This window comes from Ochotona curzoniae, unplaced genomic scaffold (assembly GCF_017591425.1).
Source record: "Ochotona curzoniae isolate NIBS_2020 unplaced genomic scaffold, NIBS_Ocur_1.0 contig_2699, whole genome shotgun sequence".
Taxonomy (NCBI): domain Eukaryota; kingdom Metazoa; phylum Chordata; class Mammalia; order Lagomorpha; family Ochotonidae; genus Ochotona; species Ochotona curzoniae.
The window spans coordinates 6,867,468-6,887,128 of record NW_024465561.1 but is presented as its reverse complement, the minus strand read 5'-3'; the positions used below and the strand labels follow the sequence as shown (position 1 = coordinate 6,887,128).

Genomic DNA, 19,661 nt, shown 5'->3' with positions numbered 1-19,661 from the left:
TATCATTTTTTAAAAAAGATTTATTTATTTGTATTTGGAAGGCAGGTCAGATTTACAAAGAGAAGGAGAGGCAGAGGGAAAGATCTTCCATCCACTTGTTTACTCCCCAAGTGGCTGTAACAGCCAGAGCTGAGCTGATCCAAAGCCAGGAGCCAGGAACTTCCTCCATATCTCCCATGCGGGTGCAGGGTCCCAAGGCTTTGGGCCGTCCTCGAATGCTTTCCCAGGCCACAAGCAGGGAGCTGGATGGGAAGCACTAGAACCGGCATCCATATGGCCTGGGCGCATGCAAGGTGAGGACTTTAACCACTAGGCTACTGTGCCAGCCCAACATTTGGTTTTCTACTTGGAAGCTGTAGGGCAGGCCCTGGGAGCAGTAAGTGGGATCCGGCTCTACCACAAAGAGAGTGTAATTCCAATTGAAGACTGACAACTTGGGAGCTTTACGTCCTGGAACCAGTAGGCTTTAGTTCTTGCCTAAACATTAAGCAAAGCCCTTCAAAAAATTTCTGGGAAATATACCAATATGAAAAAAGAATTTGGGTCTGACACAGTAGCATAGCAGCTAAAGTCCTTGCTTTTCACATGCTGGGATCCCATATGGTCACCGGTTCTAATCCCAGCAGCCCCATTTCCCACCCAGCTCCCTGCTTGTGGCCTGGGAAAGCAGTCGAGGATGGCTCCTGGCTTCAGATCAGCTCAGTCCCAACTGTTGTGGCCAGCTGGGGAGTGAATCATCGGACGGAAGATCTTCCTTTCTGTCTCTCCTTTCTGTATATCTGACTATGCAATAAAAAGAAAAATCAATCTTTTAAAAAAAAAAAGTATGTATGGGCTTCAAAAATTTCTGCACCTAAATAAGTGTTATCTTCTGGTTCCATCTTCCGCAAACTGAATTGCCCTCTTACAATGAGTGAGATAGGAATTTGAATATTGCCTTTATCCATGGTCCCTGGTGTGAGATGTGGGTGAGCAAGACTGTGTGTGCGCTTTGGGGGAAACGCAAGGAGCTTTGGAGAAGTCTAAAAGCGGATGATGTGGTATGGTGGGATAAGCTGCGCCCTGGGGTGCCTGAGTCCTGTATTGGGGTGGGTGGGACTGGATCCTTGCGTCTGCTTCTGATCCAGTTTCCTGGGTGGCCCAAGTGCCCAGTGTCTGCCGCTCACGTGGGCCATCAGGAGTTCCTGGCTCCTTGCGTCGGCTGCTGCCGGCATCTGGGGGATGACTGAAGAGCTAGCTCCCTCCGTCTCCCCCAGGGTGATAAGCGCATCTTTAAACACCCCGAGGACGGAGCAGTGCTGCCCTGCGTGGCGGCCCCTGGGGGCGGTGCGCTGGCTTCGCGGTTTCTGATTTTGCCTTTCCCCTCTCCTGTCTTCCCTTCCAGGCTGAAAAGCCTCCCCCTGAGGCGGCTCTGATGGAGTTCCAGCCCTGGCCGGTCCCCGGAAGCCCGCTGACTGTTCGGTTTATGCCATTGTACAGATTGTATTTATATGTAAATTCCTGCTGTAAAATAAGTTTTTTTTTTTTTCAAACCGTGACATTTCAAAGGCTGCCTTGAGAGATTGTAGAAATTGATTTCTATTTTTAACTTAAGTGTCAGAGGAGAAAGACTCAGCCTGAACAGTTTAATTAAAGTGGAATTTTTCTAGCTTTCTTCTTTTTAAAAATTTCCTGGAACTTATAAAAAAAAAAAGAATTGAAGTGAAGGCTTTTATTGCCCTCTGGTTTTGTTCTGAAGGAACTTGCATCGCCGTGGGGGTGTGGGGGGAATTTATGGACAGGTGGGGTGTGCTCCTACCTGCTGCGGTTCGAGGTGGCGGTGAGGCTCCCCGACCGCTCCCACCTTCGGATTGCAGTGGCGGCCCCAAGTCCCAGGGCAGCACACAGCCAGCGTCCCCACCCTGGGGCCTCAGCCTCTCGGAGAGGGCATCACACTGCAGTGTGTCTGTGGCCACCTCTCGTGCGCACGCACGGCCAGCGGGAGGCAGCCGGGCTCCAGGAGCTCGTGGGATCGAAGGGCTGGGGGTGGGCATGGCGCGTGGCACCGCCGTTCCCCGTCAGGTTTGCGGGTGGGTGGGTAGCCACCGGCGGACGGGGCTCCCCGGGAGCCATGGGGGAGGACAGGAAGATGCCTGACACTGCGCACCGCAGGATGCCTCTGGTGACCCTAGTGCGAACTTTCGGGGGCTTCAAGATGTCTACCCCGCAGTCGCGCCAGGACCGGCTGCTGGCAACCCTTGACCCGTTAGCCTTGGGCAAGAGCTCAACGCCACAGCTGTTATCAGCGCAGCAGCCGGAGCCGTACTACGTGCAGGAGGATGTCTGGGGTGACCAGGAGCCCCTCTCCAAGGTCAGGCTCACTCTCAGGGCGAAGGGGGAGGAGGCCTGGTCCCTCCACGCGTGGAGAGGATGCTCAGGCCCGTGAAGGATCCCGGGAGGACTCACCTGGCTGGCCAGGATCCCTCAGCAAAAAACCCTGGACCAGCTGCCTGAACCTGCTTTGTCCTGGGCGGCTCAGTCTGTGCGTCCTGCTCCCCCTGCAGGTCATTGGTGACCCGCACCCCACCCAGCGTCTGGCAAGCCTCAGCCAACGTTGTCCACACATCCTCAGGTTCAAGCACAGTCCAGCGTCCTGATCTGTGTCTTTCACCTTCCCCTGTGGCCCTCACACACCTGTCCCCCCCGCTCCCCATGCTCCATACCAAGAACCTGCAGTGAGGGACAGGGTGGGGAAGTGGAGCGTGTTGCTTGATTTGTCTTATCTGGCTTTATGCTTCCTGTTTTACAGAATTATAATCAGTCAGCTTTGTAGAGTCTGTGACTGAATGCTGATTGTACTTACACTATGTGCAGCCATGGCCACGGTCAAAGAACATTTGAATCATCCCCCAAAGAAGCTCCATACGCCCAGAGTGGTCCTCCCAACCCCAGGCAACCCTAGTCTATGTCCAACCTTTGCAGGTTTGCCCACCTGGGGCACCTACAGTGATGATGTCATGGGATTACCATGCTTTTTTCCCCCCCATCTAGCTGCCTCTTCCTCTTAGCAATGGGTTTGCCAAGATTCATCCACATTATGTCATGTGGGAGCACTTCAGTGTGTCTCGTGGTCAAAATATGTTCTACGACATTGTGGCCAGGGCACATTTTATCTCGATTCACTACAGTTCGTAAGCTGGTGGACACGTGGATGTGGGTTGGCATCACTTCATGAATATTCTACCTCACTTCCTGAATATTCTACCTAGAGGTGCACGACTTTCTGAATGTTTTAATTTCTCTGGGGGATTCACCTGCGAGTGAAATTACTAAGTCATAGTGAATGCATATTTAACTTTTTTTTCCTCAAGATTTATTTCAAAGACAGACTAAGAGAGGAGAGAGAGAGAGTGAGTCTGCCATCTGCTGTTCCTTCCTTCTCCGAATAGCCACAATAGCCAAGGACTGGACCAAGCTAGACTCAGGAGCTAAGGGCCCCATCCAGGTCTCCAAGTGGGTGGCAGGGCCCTAAGCACTCGGCTCATCTTCCACTACCTTCCCAAGTGCATTGGCAAGGAACTGGATTGGAAGAAGAGTTGGTGCCCCAGCAGGGGATGGCAGTATCTTAAAGTTAACCCACTGTGTCATAAAGAACATTGACCCCTTGGTTTAACTTTTGGAAGGATTATCAAGCTATTTCACAAAGTGATAGAAGAATTTGACATTCCTACCATCATCGTGTGAGGGCTCCAGTGTTTTCATATCCTTGGTTTTCTTTCTTTTTTTTAAGATCAATGTATTTACTTAGGCAGTAACAGAGAGAACACCCTCCATCTGTTGGTTCGTCCCTTGAAATGCCTGTGACAGTTCAGACCTATGCCAGGAAGTGGGGGCTGAAGCCAGGCACGTGCGAGGAAGCCAACCATGTGAGCCAGCCTCGCTGCCTCCCAGGATCTGCCCTGGTGAGCAATGAGAGCATAGCTGGGACTCCAGAGGAGACAGGCAGCCCAACTGCAGGGTTATCCACCAGGCCAAATGCCCGCTCCAGTATCTGATAGTTTTTCCTATGGTTTACTTTGCTTGTTATTTTCTTGTGGTGTCCTTTGAAACAAGCATTTTTATTGTAAAGTGTTCAAGGTTCTTTTGGTTTGTTCTTGTGCCTTCAGGATTGCATCTAAGCAACTATACCTAATGCAAGATCAGGAAGACTTAGGCCTTTTTTGTTAAAATGTGTTTGAAAAAGTATTTGCTTATTTGAAAGAGTTGCAGAGAAAGAAAGATAGATCTTCCATTTGCTGGTTCACTCCCCACATGGTCTGCAGTGGCCAGGGCTGGGCCAGTCCAAAGCCAGGAGCCTGGAGCTTCTTCTGGGTCTCCCACATGGTACAGAGGTCCAAACACGTGGGTCATCATCAGCTGCTTTCTTGGGTACCCTGATGGGGTGTTGGTGCCGCCGTTGGTGACTTTACTTGCTATGCCACAGTGCTGGCTCCAATGCATATATTTTTATCTAAAAGTCTTGTGGTTGTAGCTCTTGCATGCATGTGCTTCATAAAGCTCATGGGGGCGGGGGTGCTGTTGTTGTAGTGCTGTGTGTCAAGATGTATCCCTTATTGGAGCGTGGCCACTTGGGGAATAAGCCAGTAGATGGAAGATCTTTCTGTATTTCCTCTCCGTAAATCTACCTTTTTGATAAAAACAACAACAACAACAACAACAAATGAATTCTTGAAGAAAAAATTTGGCCAAGTACTGTTCTGACAGTGCATGTGCATAGGATGGGGACAACGTCCAGGTGGAGGCAGCAAGAAGGTTACAATCTCCACCTTTGTTCTTCGCACCCTAGCTTTCGTTGCAGGTGACGGCTGCCCCAGTTTGTCCCCAGTGGATATCTGTGAGAGGGTGGAATCTGCTGCTGGAATCCCAGGGGCCTTCAGGCACAGGGCAGTTTGCTCAGACGCAGCTACTCGGCAGGCCCCACATGGGAATGTTGGCAGCTTCCAGAGACCTCCCAGTCCTGAGTGAGCATGCCCAGCTGTACTGGGGACACCTGGGAGCAGCAGGTGCACCCACACCCCTGTGACACCACAGCCTGGCTGTGCCTAAAAGGTCTACTTCATCTGTGAAGTTCTGTGATAAGCTGTTAACACAGGACATATTGTGTTATGAGGGCCATCAAAGACCACAGCAGATGCAGAGATCCTAAAAGTCGAGAGCCTTTATCTGCCAGGCCCGGGGACTGCAGCCTCCAGTGCAACTTGGGGAGCCTTCAAATCACCTCCTGTTTGACACAGGCCTTCTGGAGAGTAAGAGAGACCACAGAGACACAATGACATAATTAACAGCCTTATTGCTTATCTTAATGGTGCCAGGCAGTTTGGGTTGCGGGTGGTCGACCTTCCTCTTATCCTCAGATTAGCACTCAATCAGCTACAAAGTTCCCCCTGACAGCTCGGTCAAAACTCAGGTCTTTGATATGTTCATCACCACCTTTGCCAGCTAGTTGCCCAGTTTAGAGCCTGGGAGCTCCTATGCATCCAATAAAGCTCCAAGAGTGCCCTGTGAGGAAAGAGTACCTTGCTTTGAGAAGACGAGAAGTGGTCTCACACCTGCCCCTGGCTTGCAGCAGCCTACTTAATTCCTAGACCTAAGCATGCTGAACTACGAAGAATTTCTGAGTTTCCCTTTGTCACAATTCTTCCGTAGCTCCCTGCAGAGAACAACCAGTTCAGCTCCAGCTAAGTGAGAAGGAATGGTTATGATAGATTTTGCTCCTTCAGAGCTGAAAATAATCATTGCATACTCTGGGTATAGCAGTGCTTTATTGAGGCGTGTTTATGATTCCAATCATGGGATCTCCTCTGGAGTGCATGGTGGGTGAGCAGGCAGCAGGGGAGGGAAAATACTTTCTAATATGCTCTACAAAGACACATAAAAAGAACTGAAGAGATACAGTGGGCATGCGCAGTTGTGACTAAATCTCTGTCTTGCATGCACAGCAATCCCACATGCCCACCGGTTCTTGTCCTGGCTGCTCCACTTCCCATCCAACTCCCTGCTTGTGGCCTGGGAGAGCAATGGAGGATAGTCCAGAGCCTGGGGACATTGCACTTGCATGGGATCCTGGAAGAAGCTCCTGGTTCCTGGCTTTGGATCAGATCAGCTCTGGCCATTGTGGCCATTTGGGGAGTGAAGCAGCGGATGGAAGATCTTTCTGTCTTTCATTTTCTCCATTAATCTCACTTTCCAATAAAAAATTTTAAAGAGACATAAATTTTTGAAAAGAAAAAAAAACTTCTACCATTTTGTCAAACAAAAAAGGAAGCTAGAGTTATTTTGGTACAGAAAAGTTTTGAAATTGGGGGGCTGGTGCAGTAATTAAACAGGCTAATCCTCAACCTATAAGCGGCAGCTTCACCTATGCGTGCCAGATCATGTCTTGCCTGCTCCACTTCTGATCCTGCTCCCTGCTTATGGCTTGGGAAATCAGTAGATGAGGGCTGAAGTCTCCTGAGTCAACAAGGAGAACCCAGAAGAAGCTCCTGGCTTTGGATTGGCTCAGGTCTGGCCATTGTATCCGTTTGGAGAGTGAACCAGAGGATGGAAGATCTTTGTCTCTCCTTCTTTCATAAATTTGCCTTTCATAAATATTTGAAAAGACAGTTTTGAAATTGGTGTATAGTTTATTTTTTCATAATGTGCATTTTCCATAAGCTTTTTGTTTTTGTACTTAGGTCTTTGATCTATTTTCAGGTGGTTTTTTTTTTTTTTCCCCCATACGGTGTGAGGTAAGGGTCCAGGATCATTCCTGTGGGTGTGGGTAGCCAGTTATGCCAGCATTACTATTTTTTCTTTATTATTATTATTTTATTTTGGTAATCTTTACATTGTTGATAGGGTGCAAAGGGTCAAGGGCTACAGAAAAGTAGGTTTTCCTACTTTGTTTTCACATTTATTCCACATACATTGTTTCCACATTCTCTTTAGTTCTTCCTGTACCTGGGGGGAGGGGAGAGATAAAGAGAGAAGCCACACCAGCCCCCCAACCATCCTAGGGTCCCCGACTTGGGCATGCTCCGAGGGCACTGCTCAGGTGGTTTCGATAGTTCAACAGTTCTGAGTTGCTGCCAGCCTTGCCATTCCAAGCACAATAAAATCTCTTCAGAATCCACTGTCTGACATAGTCCACCTTAGAGTTTCTGTTTGCCCAGATTTTCGCTGCCAAGACTTGGCTGGGGTAGTTGATTGATTTGTTCTGTCCTCTGTCATGGTACCAGGTGTCCTCTGCAGGTTCCAATGTACTGCCATATCCTCCATGTGCACCTGGATACGCTCTCTACTGCTCTGTCTGAGCCACTGAAGAGGCCCAGCCCTGACGCTTGTACTCCATGGTCAGACCATGGATCTTGCAATTCTCTTCATGGCTGGGGTTCTGAGTCCAGCAGTTCAGTTTCGGGGGGTCCCCAAAGAAGCTTTGTCTGAGATGATCCCAGATCTTATTCTTGTATGTGTTTGCCAGTACAGGGTCCGGCACAGTCTGTCACCCCAATCAGCGTATGTATATACTAATGGTTGCAGTTACTGGGTCAGTTCTGTCTCCAGCCCTGTCTTCTATACAAACCAAAGGGTGTTGCAGTCAAGCTTGATCCTGCCCACCACACACATTCGGCCCCCATGCAAACCAGTGAGAACTGCGTCCTAGTCGGAGTGATCCACAATAACCCCCACCAGGCCTGCTCCCTGCCCTAGTTCCCGTGCTTGCCAGTATGTACAGCAGACTGGTCCAGTCTGTCCCACATCCCATTCAGCTCTCATACATGTCAATGGGCATTAAAACCTAGTTCAACCCAACCAGCCCCACTATACATCCCACACATGTGCTGGCAGTGCCACTCTGTCTAGCCCTATCTGTTGCAGTCTTGATTCTCAATGCTCACCAGTCAGAGTGGCAACGCAAGAGGGAGGTGCCATTGTTTCCCTCTGGGCCCACTCCTACTCCAGGATCGTGCACTCTCCAGGTGGTTCTGTAGTTTAAATTGACAGAATTAGCCCCCAGTGCCAGTATCTACCAGCTACAGCAAAGCCCAACCAACTCACACCCACTCTCATGCTTGCACCTGTAGGAGCAGTCAACCCAGGCTGGCTTTTCCGTGATCCAGGTCATGTGTGGCCAACAGGTGTTGTAGCCCCGCCCAGTCTGGTCTGCTCTCCAGTGGGAGTGGTGGTCCGGCAGGGGAGCCCTCCATAGCCCCCTACTGGCTTTGGCCTTTCCTGTCTGTGTCTCATGAGGGCTGGCTGGGTGCTGTGACCCAGTCTGGCATGGTCGGCCTCACCTCAGAATTTGCCCACCCCCAATTCCAGCCCACGCTGGTGAGGAGTATAGCCTAGCCCAGCCTAGCCCAGCCCAGCCAGCACCCAGTCCCAGCTGTAATGTGTACTGGCATGTGTTGCGACCAAACCTGGCTTCTCGACCCATACTCCATTCTGGTGCTCGGATTCGCCAACTGGTGAGGTGAACTGGCCCTGCCTGGTTCACTCCAACCTGCACCAAATGTATGCCGCTGGATGTTGTTGGTTTGTTCTCTTTGAAGACCCTTGAATTTACATATGAATTTATCACCAACTCATCAATTTCTTTTTTTTTTTCCCCCAATACTCATTAGTTTATTTGAAAAACTTACAGAGAGAGAGAGAGGAGGGAGAGATAGAGAGATCTACTTGCTGGTTCACTCACCAGTGGCCGCAAATGCTAGGGTTATGCAAGGCCAGAGCCAGGAGTCCACAACCAGAGCTTCTTCCAGGTCTCCCACATGGGTGGCAGCAGTTCAAGTGCTTGATCCATCTGCTGCTAGATTGGAAGTAGAGCAGCCGGGACTCAAACTGAAGCTGTATGGGACGTTGGTATTACACAGGGTAATTTCATCCACTGTGCCACAGCACTTGTTGCTCCATTCCCCTAGCTGTCAATTTCTACAAAGAAGTCAGTATGGGGCCCAGCGCAGTAGCCTACCGGCTAAAGTCCTCACCTTGAACCTGCTGCGATCTCATATGGGTGCCAGTTCTAATCCCGGCAGCCACACTTCCCATCCAGCTCCCTGCTTGTGGCCTGGGAAAACAGTGAGGACGGCCCAGAGCCTTGGGACCCTGCACCTGTGTGGGAGACCTGGAAGAGGTTCCTGGATCCTGGCTTTGGATTGGTGCACTGCAGCCATTGCGATCACTTGGGGAGTGAATCATTGGATGGAAGATCTTCTCTCTCTCCTCCTCTCTGTAAATCTGACTTTGAAATAAAAATAAATAAATCTTAAAAAAAAAAAAAAGAAGTTAGCATGGAACTTGATGGGATGGTGTATCATTTTGGAGAATATTGTCATCTTTATATTAAATCTGCCTATCTATGAACATGGGGTCTCTCATTTATTCGGTCCTTTTTCCTTTTTTATTAGGATTTATTTATTTTTGTTGGAAAGGGAGATCAGAAAGACAGAAAGATCTTCTAACTGCTAGTTCTCCCCCCAAATGGCCACAATGACCTGAGCTGAGCCATCTGAAGCCAGGAGATTCTTCTTGGTCTCCTGTCGCTGTCCCGCAGCGACGGACTTGGTGCACGGAGCCGATAATAACACGCGTGGACCCTGACTGATGGTCAAAGCCGAAGTTTATTAGGGGCATCAGACTTTATACACTGAGAGTCCGTACTGTTTCCCTCTCTCAATTGCAATTCCTTTTGTTTTGTATATTACACCAGGTGTTCTCATTTACGTGCTGTTTATACCAAAGGTAGCCATTTGGTTGTTGTCATGCAAATACTGTCCAATGAACTGCAGATCTGTGCTCGCTGACCTTCCAGGCTCACAATGTTCTCCTACAGTCTCCCACATGGGTGCAGGGTCCCAAGGCTTTGAGCCATCCTCAACTGCTTTCCCAGGCCACAGGCAGGGAGCTGGGTAGGAAGTGGAGCACTGGGACGTGAACTGGCGCCAATATGGGATCCCAGTTCTTACAAGGCAAGGATTTAGCCACTGAATCATTGCACCAGGCCCCATTCATTAGGTCTTCATTCTTTCGACAGTATTTTGTAATTATCAGAGTGTGACTTTTACGCTTTCTTTGTTCAAGTGATTCCTGTTCAAGTGATTGACACTTTGTAAACGGATTTTTTTCTTATATATATATTTTTAGGTTATTCATTGCACATCTTTAGAAATATAGCATTTAAAAATTATGTCTCCTGCAACCTTGTCAAACTCTTTGGTTGGTTCTCTATCTTTGCAGATCCCGTTTAAGATCCTGAGTGGGCACGACCACGTTGTGAGTTCCTGCCACTTCTGTGTGGATGACACAAAGCTCCTGAGTGGTTCCTATGACTCCACGGTGAAGCTGTGGGTAGGTGGCCCCTGCAGGGCTATCGTGGAACTCAAGCCAGGCAGCGCTGAGCGCAGTTCCCCAGGACCGTGTTCCTGACCCTAAGGGGCTCCTGGACAAGGCACGGGGAGGAACCCACCTAGTACCAGGCAGAGATGAAGCTAATGCCAGGCACCAGTGGGTCTGGTTCAGCTCCCAGGTCAGACAGCTCTGAGTGTGGCCACTGGCAGGAATGGAGTAGCAATAGTGATGGAGGGCCCATGGCAGCTCAGCAGAGCAGGAGGCTGGCCCACGCGGGAGAGTGACCTCCAAGAACCTGCCTCTGGGGACCTCGGGACATTTCCTAATGTCTCAGACTCATGGGTACTGTGAGTATCAGAACTAAGCAACATCCCACAGCAGCACCCTCCCGTGATACGGTCACTTCCACCTCTGTTCCCTGCCAGGCCCTCTGCCTCCCCGTCCCAGGAAACATGGCTGGACATGCCCATCATCAGCACTGGGCTCCCTCGCGGCTCACTGCTTCCTCGCCCCTCATCATGCATACTCTCAATCAGGCCACAAGCAGTTGCTTCCTTTTGTCGTAACTTCTTGGCTAATGTGTCCCCTTGCCTTTGCCCCTCCTGTCCCTGCCGACCCTTCCATCACCTCCATTCCCTCCTGCAACCCCACCCCAGACCCACACACCTGTCTTGATCTCTCTCTTGTTTTAAAGATTTGTTTATTTTTTATTGGAAAGTCAGATATACAGAGAGGAGGAGAGAGAGAGAGAAAAGATGTTCTGTCTGCTGATTCACTCCCCAAGTGGCTGCAAAAGCCAGAGCTGAGCCGATCCAAAGCCAGGAGCCAGCAGCTTCCTCGGGGTCTCCCACGTGGGTGCAGCGTCCCAAGGCTTTGGACCGTCCTTGACTGCTTTCCCAGCCACAAGCAGGGAGCTGGATGGGAAGCAGGGCTGCTGGGACACAAACCAGCACCCATATGGGATCCTGGTGTATGCAAAGCGAGGACTTTAGCCTCTAGGCCACCATGCTGGGCCCTGTTTTGATCTTTCAAAGATTCCCTGTCCTCTTGTTGGAGAGTGTTGTGAATAATTTGGAAACCCGATACATGTATGAAGAATCCAGGGGTAGGGAATCATTCTTCATTCTACATCTCATCTCCCACTAACATCTTGGCACTTTTCCTTCTAGTCAAAAAGCAAAAATTAAAAAAAAAAATAAGTTTGGTAACTTCTGTTACAAGAAATGCATTTAAACACAAAGAAATAATAATAACAATAATAATAGTAATAATAAAACACTTTAGGTTCCATGTACCTGAAGGTATAGGCTATGGAAATATTTGACTATTTTTTTCTTGTACACATGGACACATACACTTGTAGGCTTGGGACCCACTAGAAATATTGGAAACTCATGCTAAACCCTGGTTACAAACCATATCACCTCTCCTTTATTTTTCCAATTTTCTGTCTCTTAAAAACATTTGTTTTTTTATTGTAAATGTGGATTTATAGAGAGAAGGAAAGACAGGGAGAAAGATCTGCCTGTTCACTCCCCAAATAGCTGCAAAGGCTGGAGCTGAACCGACCCAAAGCCAGGATTCAGGAACTCCTTCTGGGTTCCCCAGGCAGGTGCTGAGTCCCAAGGTTTGGGATTGTCCTCAACTGCTTTTCCAGGCCACAAGTAGGGAGCTGGATAGGAAGTGAAGCAGCTGGGATCCAGGTGCTCAAAGGTGAACCATCTTGCCAGTCTACCCACCCCAGGTCCTCAACTATCTCTTAGAGCCCCGTAGTGTATGTTATTTGCTTTTGTTCTGGCCAGGATGTCTCCCATTAAATTGTCTGGGTCCACGAGGCAAGTGAAGAGGAAGCTGGTTCCCCCCACCCACATCGCTGTTCCTTCTCTGGCCATGGGGTGTCGCTATTGGGTTCTGAGCCAGTGCAGCCCCACAGGACTCTGGTCGGTTCCAGGTTGCCCAGGACTCTGCCCTAGGGCCTGAGCCCTCCAAGAGATCATTTCCTTGGTTCACAGTCTCATGGTTTTTGCTGAGAGCAGCACAGCTGCCGAGGAGCCAGCACCAGGCTGCCAGCACAGGTGACTTCCTCTTTGGGACTGCGGCCACTGGCCTCTGTGAGGGGCCTGCTGGGTTCACCTTACAGAGTGTGGGTTGGAGGAGAGGGTCTGTGCAGCAGACAGTTCACACAGCAGACCTGGGGTCACTGCTGTTGGAGAGCTTGGACCCAGGAGCTTAACCCAGAAACATTTCCCTGCAGTTACGCAGGCCTGTGCCTGAGTGAGTCAGCTTTCCTTCTGGAAGTCCAGCATGTTGGTGGACTTCCAGAAGGGAAGTCCAATGTGGGGCAGTCCTAGACTGCCCTGGACTGCCAAGCCCTGAGCTGTCAACCCCTGGACTGCCCTGGACTGCCAAGCCCACGTGCGCCTCTCTGGGGTGTTGTTGCTGGGTGATGTGACAATTTGATGCTGGAAGAGCTATGTTCTTCCCAAGAGATTCCACTGGGAGGAGACTCTTAGAAGGTTAGCCTGTTTCCATTTTCCCCGCATCCCAGATGAGAACAGAGTCCTCACACTAGGTAGATGGGTGGTCTTGGAGCCGCCCCCCCCCCCCAAGTACAGGGTCCCTAGCCTCCTGGAAGACCTTGAGGTTCTAATGCGGGGTGGTCCCTGCTTATCCGGGGCTGTTGTCATAGACCTTGCCTCATCAGGTCCGAAGTTTCCACACATGACGAGGAGGCCTGGCTAGCGACTCCCCACCTTAGCAAGAGCATTTGTGGGAAGGGGTCCATCCTTCCCAGCTGAACCTGAAGAGCCGTTGTTGGCACATTTCTTATTGCAAACATGCTGTCTGCCTCGCAGCTCTGCTTTCTTCTCATCTCAGTCTCTAGTGATCTCCAGCGAGATTGTTGGTGTGGTCATTGGCCCACTGCTTTATTTGTTTGCCAGTTTTCAAGATTTATTTTTCTATTTCTATATTTCTATTCAAGAGCCAGAAACCCATCTTGACCCCAGAGGCGGATCCCTTGCACCATTCCTCTGCTGTTTTCCTAGGGAAGTTGGGAAAGTGGGAAGTTGAGCTGCTGGGACTCGAACTAGCACCTATTTGGGATGTTGGTGACACTGGTGGAGGCTTAAGTTTCCATGACAAAACACTGGCCCATGTGCTAACATGTCTCGACTCCTCCCCTTTAGAGGGACATAGAGTTATTCCACTGTTTTTTTTTTTTTCACCATCTGTTTTGCACACTGAGCCTTTTCATTCATGAGTCTTTGACCGTAATTTTGATGCATTCCCTAGGAGAGAGCCGCCCTTTGGAGTAGAATTCCTGAGTTAGAGAGGACGAACTTAAAAAAGTAGTGACCAAAAGAATTGCCAGATTAAAAGTCTCTTTGGCCAGTAGAGAAAAGAGAAAAAAAAATCAACTGTTTGGAACTCTGCTCCCAGAGTGGCCAGAGAACACATGGTGCCAGTGGAAGAGTGTGTGTGTGTGTGTGTGTGTGTGTGTGTGTGCACATGTGTGTATGCTTGTGTGTATGTGCGTAGGGGGCAGTTCATGGCTGCTTTAGATGGCAAGGGGGTCTCTCAGAGAAGTGTGGCGAGGTCCTTTTTCTCTTGGCACTAAGTAACAGTCCGAGGTCCCTGGGGCTTGCCTGCCTTGTTGCTGCAGCCCAGCCGCCCGGGACAGCTGTTGACATCAGCTCAGGCTTTGACAAAGATGGCAGTGACCGCTTCCCCTCCCTTCTCTCCCGTTGATTTGAGGACGCTTTTGGTGGATCTGTGGATCGGGAGTTTGAGAACGGGCCGGAAGCTCCTGTCGTAGAGTGCAGCGTCTCGGCTGACAGCAGAAGGTGATGTCCCCTGGCTTTGGAGGGAGCGGGCAGCAGGCAGGACATACACAGCTGTGGGAATTTATGTGTATTTTTCTTGCAGTTATCAGTTTTTTTGTTTTTTTGTTTTTTTGCAAGCGACAGAGGGAGGGCGAGCAAGAGAGCAGCAGAGCCTGCACCTGCTGAGTAACTCCCCAGACACCTGCAGGAGCTGGGCAGGTCTCCCGTGGGAGTGGCGGGGACCCAATCGCTTGAGCTATTACTTGTTGCCTCCCGGGGTCTGCAGTGAGGGGAACATGGGGCCAGGAGCTGCAGCTGGGATCCAAACCTGGGCACTCCAGCAAGAGCCCCAGGCATCTTGACATTGAACTTCATGGCAATAGTAACTACCAAACATCTGCTCCTTGTTTTCAATGTGTGTGTGTGTGTGTGTTTAAGCAACCACACAGGTATTTTCCCTGTGACATCAGTCTCAGGGTGTCCTTCCCTGCCCCTTTATTCACCTTCCTCCCTGTCCCTGTGAGAATTGTGTAACTTTGACAACACTTTGTCCAAGTGCTTAAAAAAGGGAACATTGTGTCTTGCGTCTACAGAGCTAGTCTGGCTTTTCATCCGGAGGTTTCCCTGCACAATATGTGATGTCATGGTTGTAAGACATCTAAATAGTTTGGTCCAGGCTCCTGTATTATAGGGGAAACTGAGGCCCGGGGAAGCAGAATCCAGACAACTGCAGCAGCACACCGACAGTGAGCTTCTGGAGTGTCTGCTTCGTGACCACGTGTGTGGAGGGGAGTCCCTGCGCCAGCCGGGGCACTTGCTTTCTGTGTTTTAACATACTTATTTGGGCCGGTGCTGTGGAGTAGCAGATAAAGCTGCCATCTGCCAATGCCAGCATTCCTTGTGGGTGCTGGTTTGAGTCCTAACTGCTTCACATCCAGTTCCTTGCTAACGCTCCTAGGAGAACAGCAGAACATGGCTCAAGTGCTTGGGCCCTGTACCCATGTGGGAGATCTGGAAGCAGCTCCTGGTTCCTGGCTTTAGATCAGCCCAGCTCTGGCCGTTATGGCCATTTGGGGAATGAACCAGTGGTTGGAAAACCTTTCTCTCAGTCTCTTCCCCCATGTACCCATAACTCTCTTTCAGATAAAAACAAATCTTTTATAAATAATAAAATATTTATCTTGCTGAAAGGGAGAGTGATGGAGTCGGATGGTGGGGTGGAGAGAGAATCTTTCATTTGTTGGTTCACTCCCAGATGGCTGTAACAGCCAGGTGCTGGTGTAGGCTGAAGCCAGGACCCAAGACCTGTATCCAGGCCTCCCACGTGGGTGGCAGCGACCCAAACATTTGAGCATCCTCTGCTGCTTCCTCAGGTGCATCAGAATGGAGTCAGAGGGGAAGGTGAGAGTCCGGGACTCCAGTGGGCATGCTCAGATAAAAGATGGTAAATTTGCAAGCGGGGCTCCACCACAACTTTGGTCCACAGGAGTCTGCTTTTAGCCCGGGCAAGCAGCTGTAAAACGAATATGCTGGTCCAGCAGGAGTTTGCACTTGAAGTTAGTTTATCTTATGCCACAGAAACACGCAGCGTTAGCAGACAAAGGCACATTCATGGATGAGAAGGCATGGCAGAGACCACTGAGCTAACTGTGTGGGCAGGGAGGGAAGCCACCAGCGCTGGAAAGGTGCTGTAGAAGGGAAGAAAGGATGCAAAGAACGTATTTATGTGCTTGAAAGGTTGAGAGAGATAATGGTACTGCTGTGCCTTTAAGAGATTTTGTTTTCTTTGGCCTTTGAGAGATAGAATGACAGAGACAGTTCTCACCTGCTGGGTCATTGCCCAAACACCTGCAATGGTGAAGGAGGGAGGCTGACAGCTGGGAGCCAGGAACCCAACCCAAGTCTTCTACTCGGTGGGAAGAACCCAACTACTGGGACCCTTGCCACCGCCTTCCGGAGTGCTCAGGTGGGGAGCTGGGGGCAGGATAGGATCCAGGATCCAGATCCTGGCATTGTGATGGGGCTTGCACCTGTTCCCTGTCATGGCCTTTTGCTAGGTTCTCCAGGCCCAGAGTGAGCCTCCTCAGGTTCTCCGTGGATCTCACAGGGCATCTTTAGGCTGTTTGCAATCTTGGTCCTAAACTCTGAGAATTCCTCATGGAAACTCCCGGCATCATTGTCTCCACTGTTAAGACTCAGCTTTTGTCTTTTTATTCCTAGAGTTATTGCAGCCTCCTATGACAAAACCGTGAGGGCTTGGGATGTTGAAACAGGTCAGCTGCTGGTACGTATGCCCTGCCCAGAGACTCAGGCAGCTCGGGATCCTGACCAGGCCTGGGGAGGGAGGAGATGCCTGAAGCCCTAGTTTCTTCAAGGAGCCTAGATGCAGGTGTGAATGCCGCCCTGCAGAGCCATTGCTTGCGGCTGCTGCGTGCAGGCTGCCTGAGGATGGGTTGCTTCCTGAAGTGGCTGGTTTGTGGGCTTCCCTGACTGGTGTTGGGTGGGGAGGGGCTGGCTGGCTGGAAAGAAGCAGGGGTGGCTGTAGGGCTGGAAGCGATGGCATTCTAGGCTGGTCCATAGGATGTTTGGGTTTGGTGAGGCAGGAAGTGGGGCTAAGGAAATAGACAGAGGCCACGTGGGCAAACGATCGAAACAAAAACCAGCACAAGGCGCCGGATTCTTCCCAATCTGTGCTTTCCCTGTCTTGGGGTGGAGGGCGAGCACACCTGTCTATCTCCATCCACAGAGAGATAGAGACCACTGAATCCCTGCCTCCTGTTCCCACTCACAGCAGCCTTAGCCCTGCTCAGGGGTCTCCCCGGAGACCCCCGTTCCAGGAGGCCCTCATGGCTTCCCCTGCCTCTTCTTTCTTTCATTGTGACATACTGCTATTTCTTGAGGGCACATAGTTAGATGCCATTGCTAATGCAAGTAGTATAGGATGCTTCCCCAAAAGCTGTGCCAGCTCAGCCCTGGGCACTCCTGGCCTCTCATACTGGCATCATGATCTGATTGGCACATTAGCCCTTTAGGTAGGTGTTTCCTCCTGGCTCTGTGTGCTTTCCCAAATGTTTGTGTCCTCTCTGGCGATGTTTCTGTCCCTTCTTCTTGCCAGCTTATTATTCGTGGTGCTTTTCTCTTCCTTCTCCAACATTTTTCCCCTAGTGCTGTTATTTATTTTTGCTGCATGAGTCATGTACCTTCCCTCCACAGCAGTGGGACTGAATCAGTTTTTTGCTCTGCTTGACAAGTGGCCACCACGCAACTTCCACGCAACCACCTGTAACCACCATCACCACCACCACCTCCACCACCACCACCACGGCAGCCAGAAGTCTCGGGGGGCTTTGGCCCTGGTTGGTTCTGGGGCTCAGATTTCCTGTGAGGTTTACCACAGGGACATGTCCTCTGGGGCTGCCAGCATCCTCAGGCTCCACCCGGACTGCAGGATCCCCTTCCGAGGGGGCTCGGTCACCCGGCCTCAGCTCCTTACCATGGGTGTCCCTGTGGAGATCTGGGGCTGCCTTAGCATCTTCAAGAGTGACAGTGACCACCCAGCATCTTAGCCACAACACACACTTGTATCCCAAACTGAAGCAGGATCCAATGGGTCTTGCCTGAAAGCTCGTGGCTGTGTCCCAGCAGGTTTCTTCTGTATGCGTCTTTCTCTGGGCAGAATGTAGAGAATTCATCAGATGAGTTAAAACCAAGTAGACCTATGAATTGAGCTGCCTGTCTGTACTGGTCCACCATGCACTCAGCGACCACCCATGTCCCGTGTCTACCATGTGGGCAGTGCACAGACAGGCCATCCCCATGGTCATGGCAAGTTGTGTTGGGCACACACTGGGACACAGAGAGAGTGACCTTCTGACAGCACCCCCTTTCAGTGGAAGATCAGCCACAACAACTTCATCGTGTCCTGCAAGCTTTCTCCTGATGGCAAGTACGTGGTCTGCGGCTTGGATGTGGACCGTGGACTCTGCATCACGGACACGGAAAACATGAGCACTGTGGCTCACATCAAAGGTAAGGCTGCGGGGCTCCTGGCTCCATCCCGCCTTCCGTTGAGCCACCGCTGCTGGTCATGACAAAGGGTAGCGGCTAGCGATAGTTCCATTTGGTGAAACCACCTTTAAGGCCCAGTCAACAGGTTGACAGTCACAGTTCAAGTGGAAACAGAGAGCCAGCATTGTGGGGTGTGGAGAATCCCTCCTCACATGTTTACCTTGTTATTTATTTTTTAAATTATAAAGTAAGAATCTTTAATATATTGTAGCTGTGATGCCATGTGAGCATCATGCAAATGGGATGGGTTGGGTCAACAGCGTACTCCGGCAGCTGTCTCAACTAATTGAAGGAAGAGACATGGTCATTGTAAAGAAAGCCTGGCATTGACCGGAGACAGCACAAAGCCACCAGGCTCTGGTGGAGGGCACCTGTCATTAATATAATGGACTTGGGACTCTTGTGTACAAAAGGGATAAAGAGATCAGTTTATTTTGGTGCTGAAATGATTCGGCAGCCATGCACAAAAAAAGGGTCTTCTAAAATATTGGTGGTAAGTGGGGCCAGCATTGAGGTACGGCAAGTTAATCCACAGCTTGCCATAGCGGAACACCAGTTGGAACTTTTATTCCAGCTCCCTGCTAATACACTTGGAAAGGCAAAGGACCTGGTCCCAGCCACTCAGGTGGAAAACCCTGATGGAGTTCCTGGCTCCTCGTCCCTGGCTTTGGTTCCCGGTTTTGGCCGTGACCCAGACCCTAGTTATTATAAGCATCTGGAGGAGTGACCAGGGGGTGGAAGCTCTCGCTGTCTCTCCCTCTCTGTCACTCCACCTCTTAAACAAACAAACAAACAAACAAACAAGGAATTAATTAGAAAAACAGAAAACGGTGTGTGGTTTTCCAACCTTTCGGCACCAAAATAAACCTATCCTTTAATTCTGCTTTCTGTATACTAACTGAAGAGGATTCTCAGGCTGCGTTTCCTGTGTGTGCTGTGTGTGTGTGTCCTTGTGTGCATGTGTGCTCAGTTCTACTTCTTTTCTGTTCACTGTTTTCATCAGCACAGACCCACAGTGTGGGCACTGTCTGTAGCTTCTCTTTCTTACTTGCAGGATCATCTCCTGCCCTGTTCTGCCCTGCCCTGCCCTGCCCTGCCCTGCCCTGCCCTGCAAGTCCCTGCTGAGCCTCACACACCAGCCCCATCACCCCAGGCTGCTTTTCCTGCTTTCCTTGGTGACTGTCAGGGCCTGTGCACACGGACCCCTGCAGGGACACTGGGGGGCGGTGCAGGTGAAAGACTGGTGTATTCCGGAGCCTTCTCACCTTGTCCCTGGCTGGCAGTGTCTCCATGAGCTGGGAGCCTGTTGGGGCACAAGGGCTGTGTGTGCAAGGGGTGATCCTTTACAAGGAGTGAAGCTGTGTTTGTTTGAGGCAGGCGGCCTGGACCGCAGAGCGGGGGGTC

General features: G+C 50.5%; 2 protein-coding genes across 2 annotated transcripts in view; both read left to right on the top strand.

Moving 5' to 3' along the window:
- The window catches only part of GPATCH1 (G-patch domain containing 1), a 51,211-nt gene extending 49,563 nt beyond the window's left edge, over positions 1 to 1,648 (top strand). Inside the window, exon 20 of the mRNA XM_040976485.1 lies at positions 1,385 to 1,648. Within this exon, the coding sequence (XP_040832419.1) occupies positions 1,385 to 1,415 (31 nt within the window). The 3' untranslated portion in view covers positions 1,416 to 1,648. The remainder of the gene's footprint in view (positions 1 to 1,384) is intronic.
- A 462-nt stretch (positions 1,649 to 2,110) lies between these two features.
- Positions 2,111 to 19,661, top strand: part of WDR88 (WD repeat domain 88) — a 28,309-nt gene continuing 10,758 nt past the window's right edge. The window contains exons 1-5 of the mRNA XM_040976555.1: positions 2,111 to 2,350; positions 10,255 to 10,365; positions 14,122 to 14,210; positions 16,410 to 16,473; positions 18,080 to 18,218. Coding sequence (XP_040832489.1) covers positions 2,111 to 2,350; positions 10,255 to 10,365; positions 14,122 to 14,210; positions 16,410 to 16,473; positions 18,080 to 18,218 — 643 coding nt within the window. The remainder of the gene's footprint in view (positions 2,351 to 10,254; positions 10,366 to 14,121; positions 14,211 to 16,409; positions 16,474 to 18,079; positions 18,219 to 19,661) is intronic.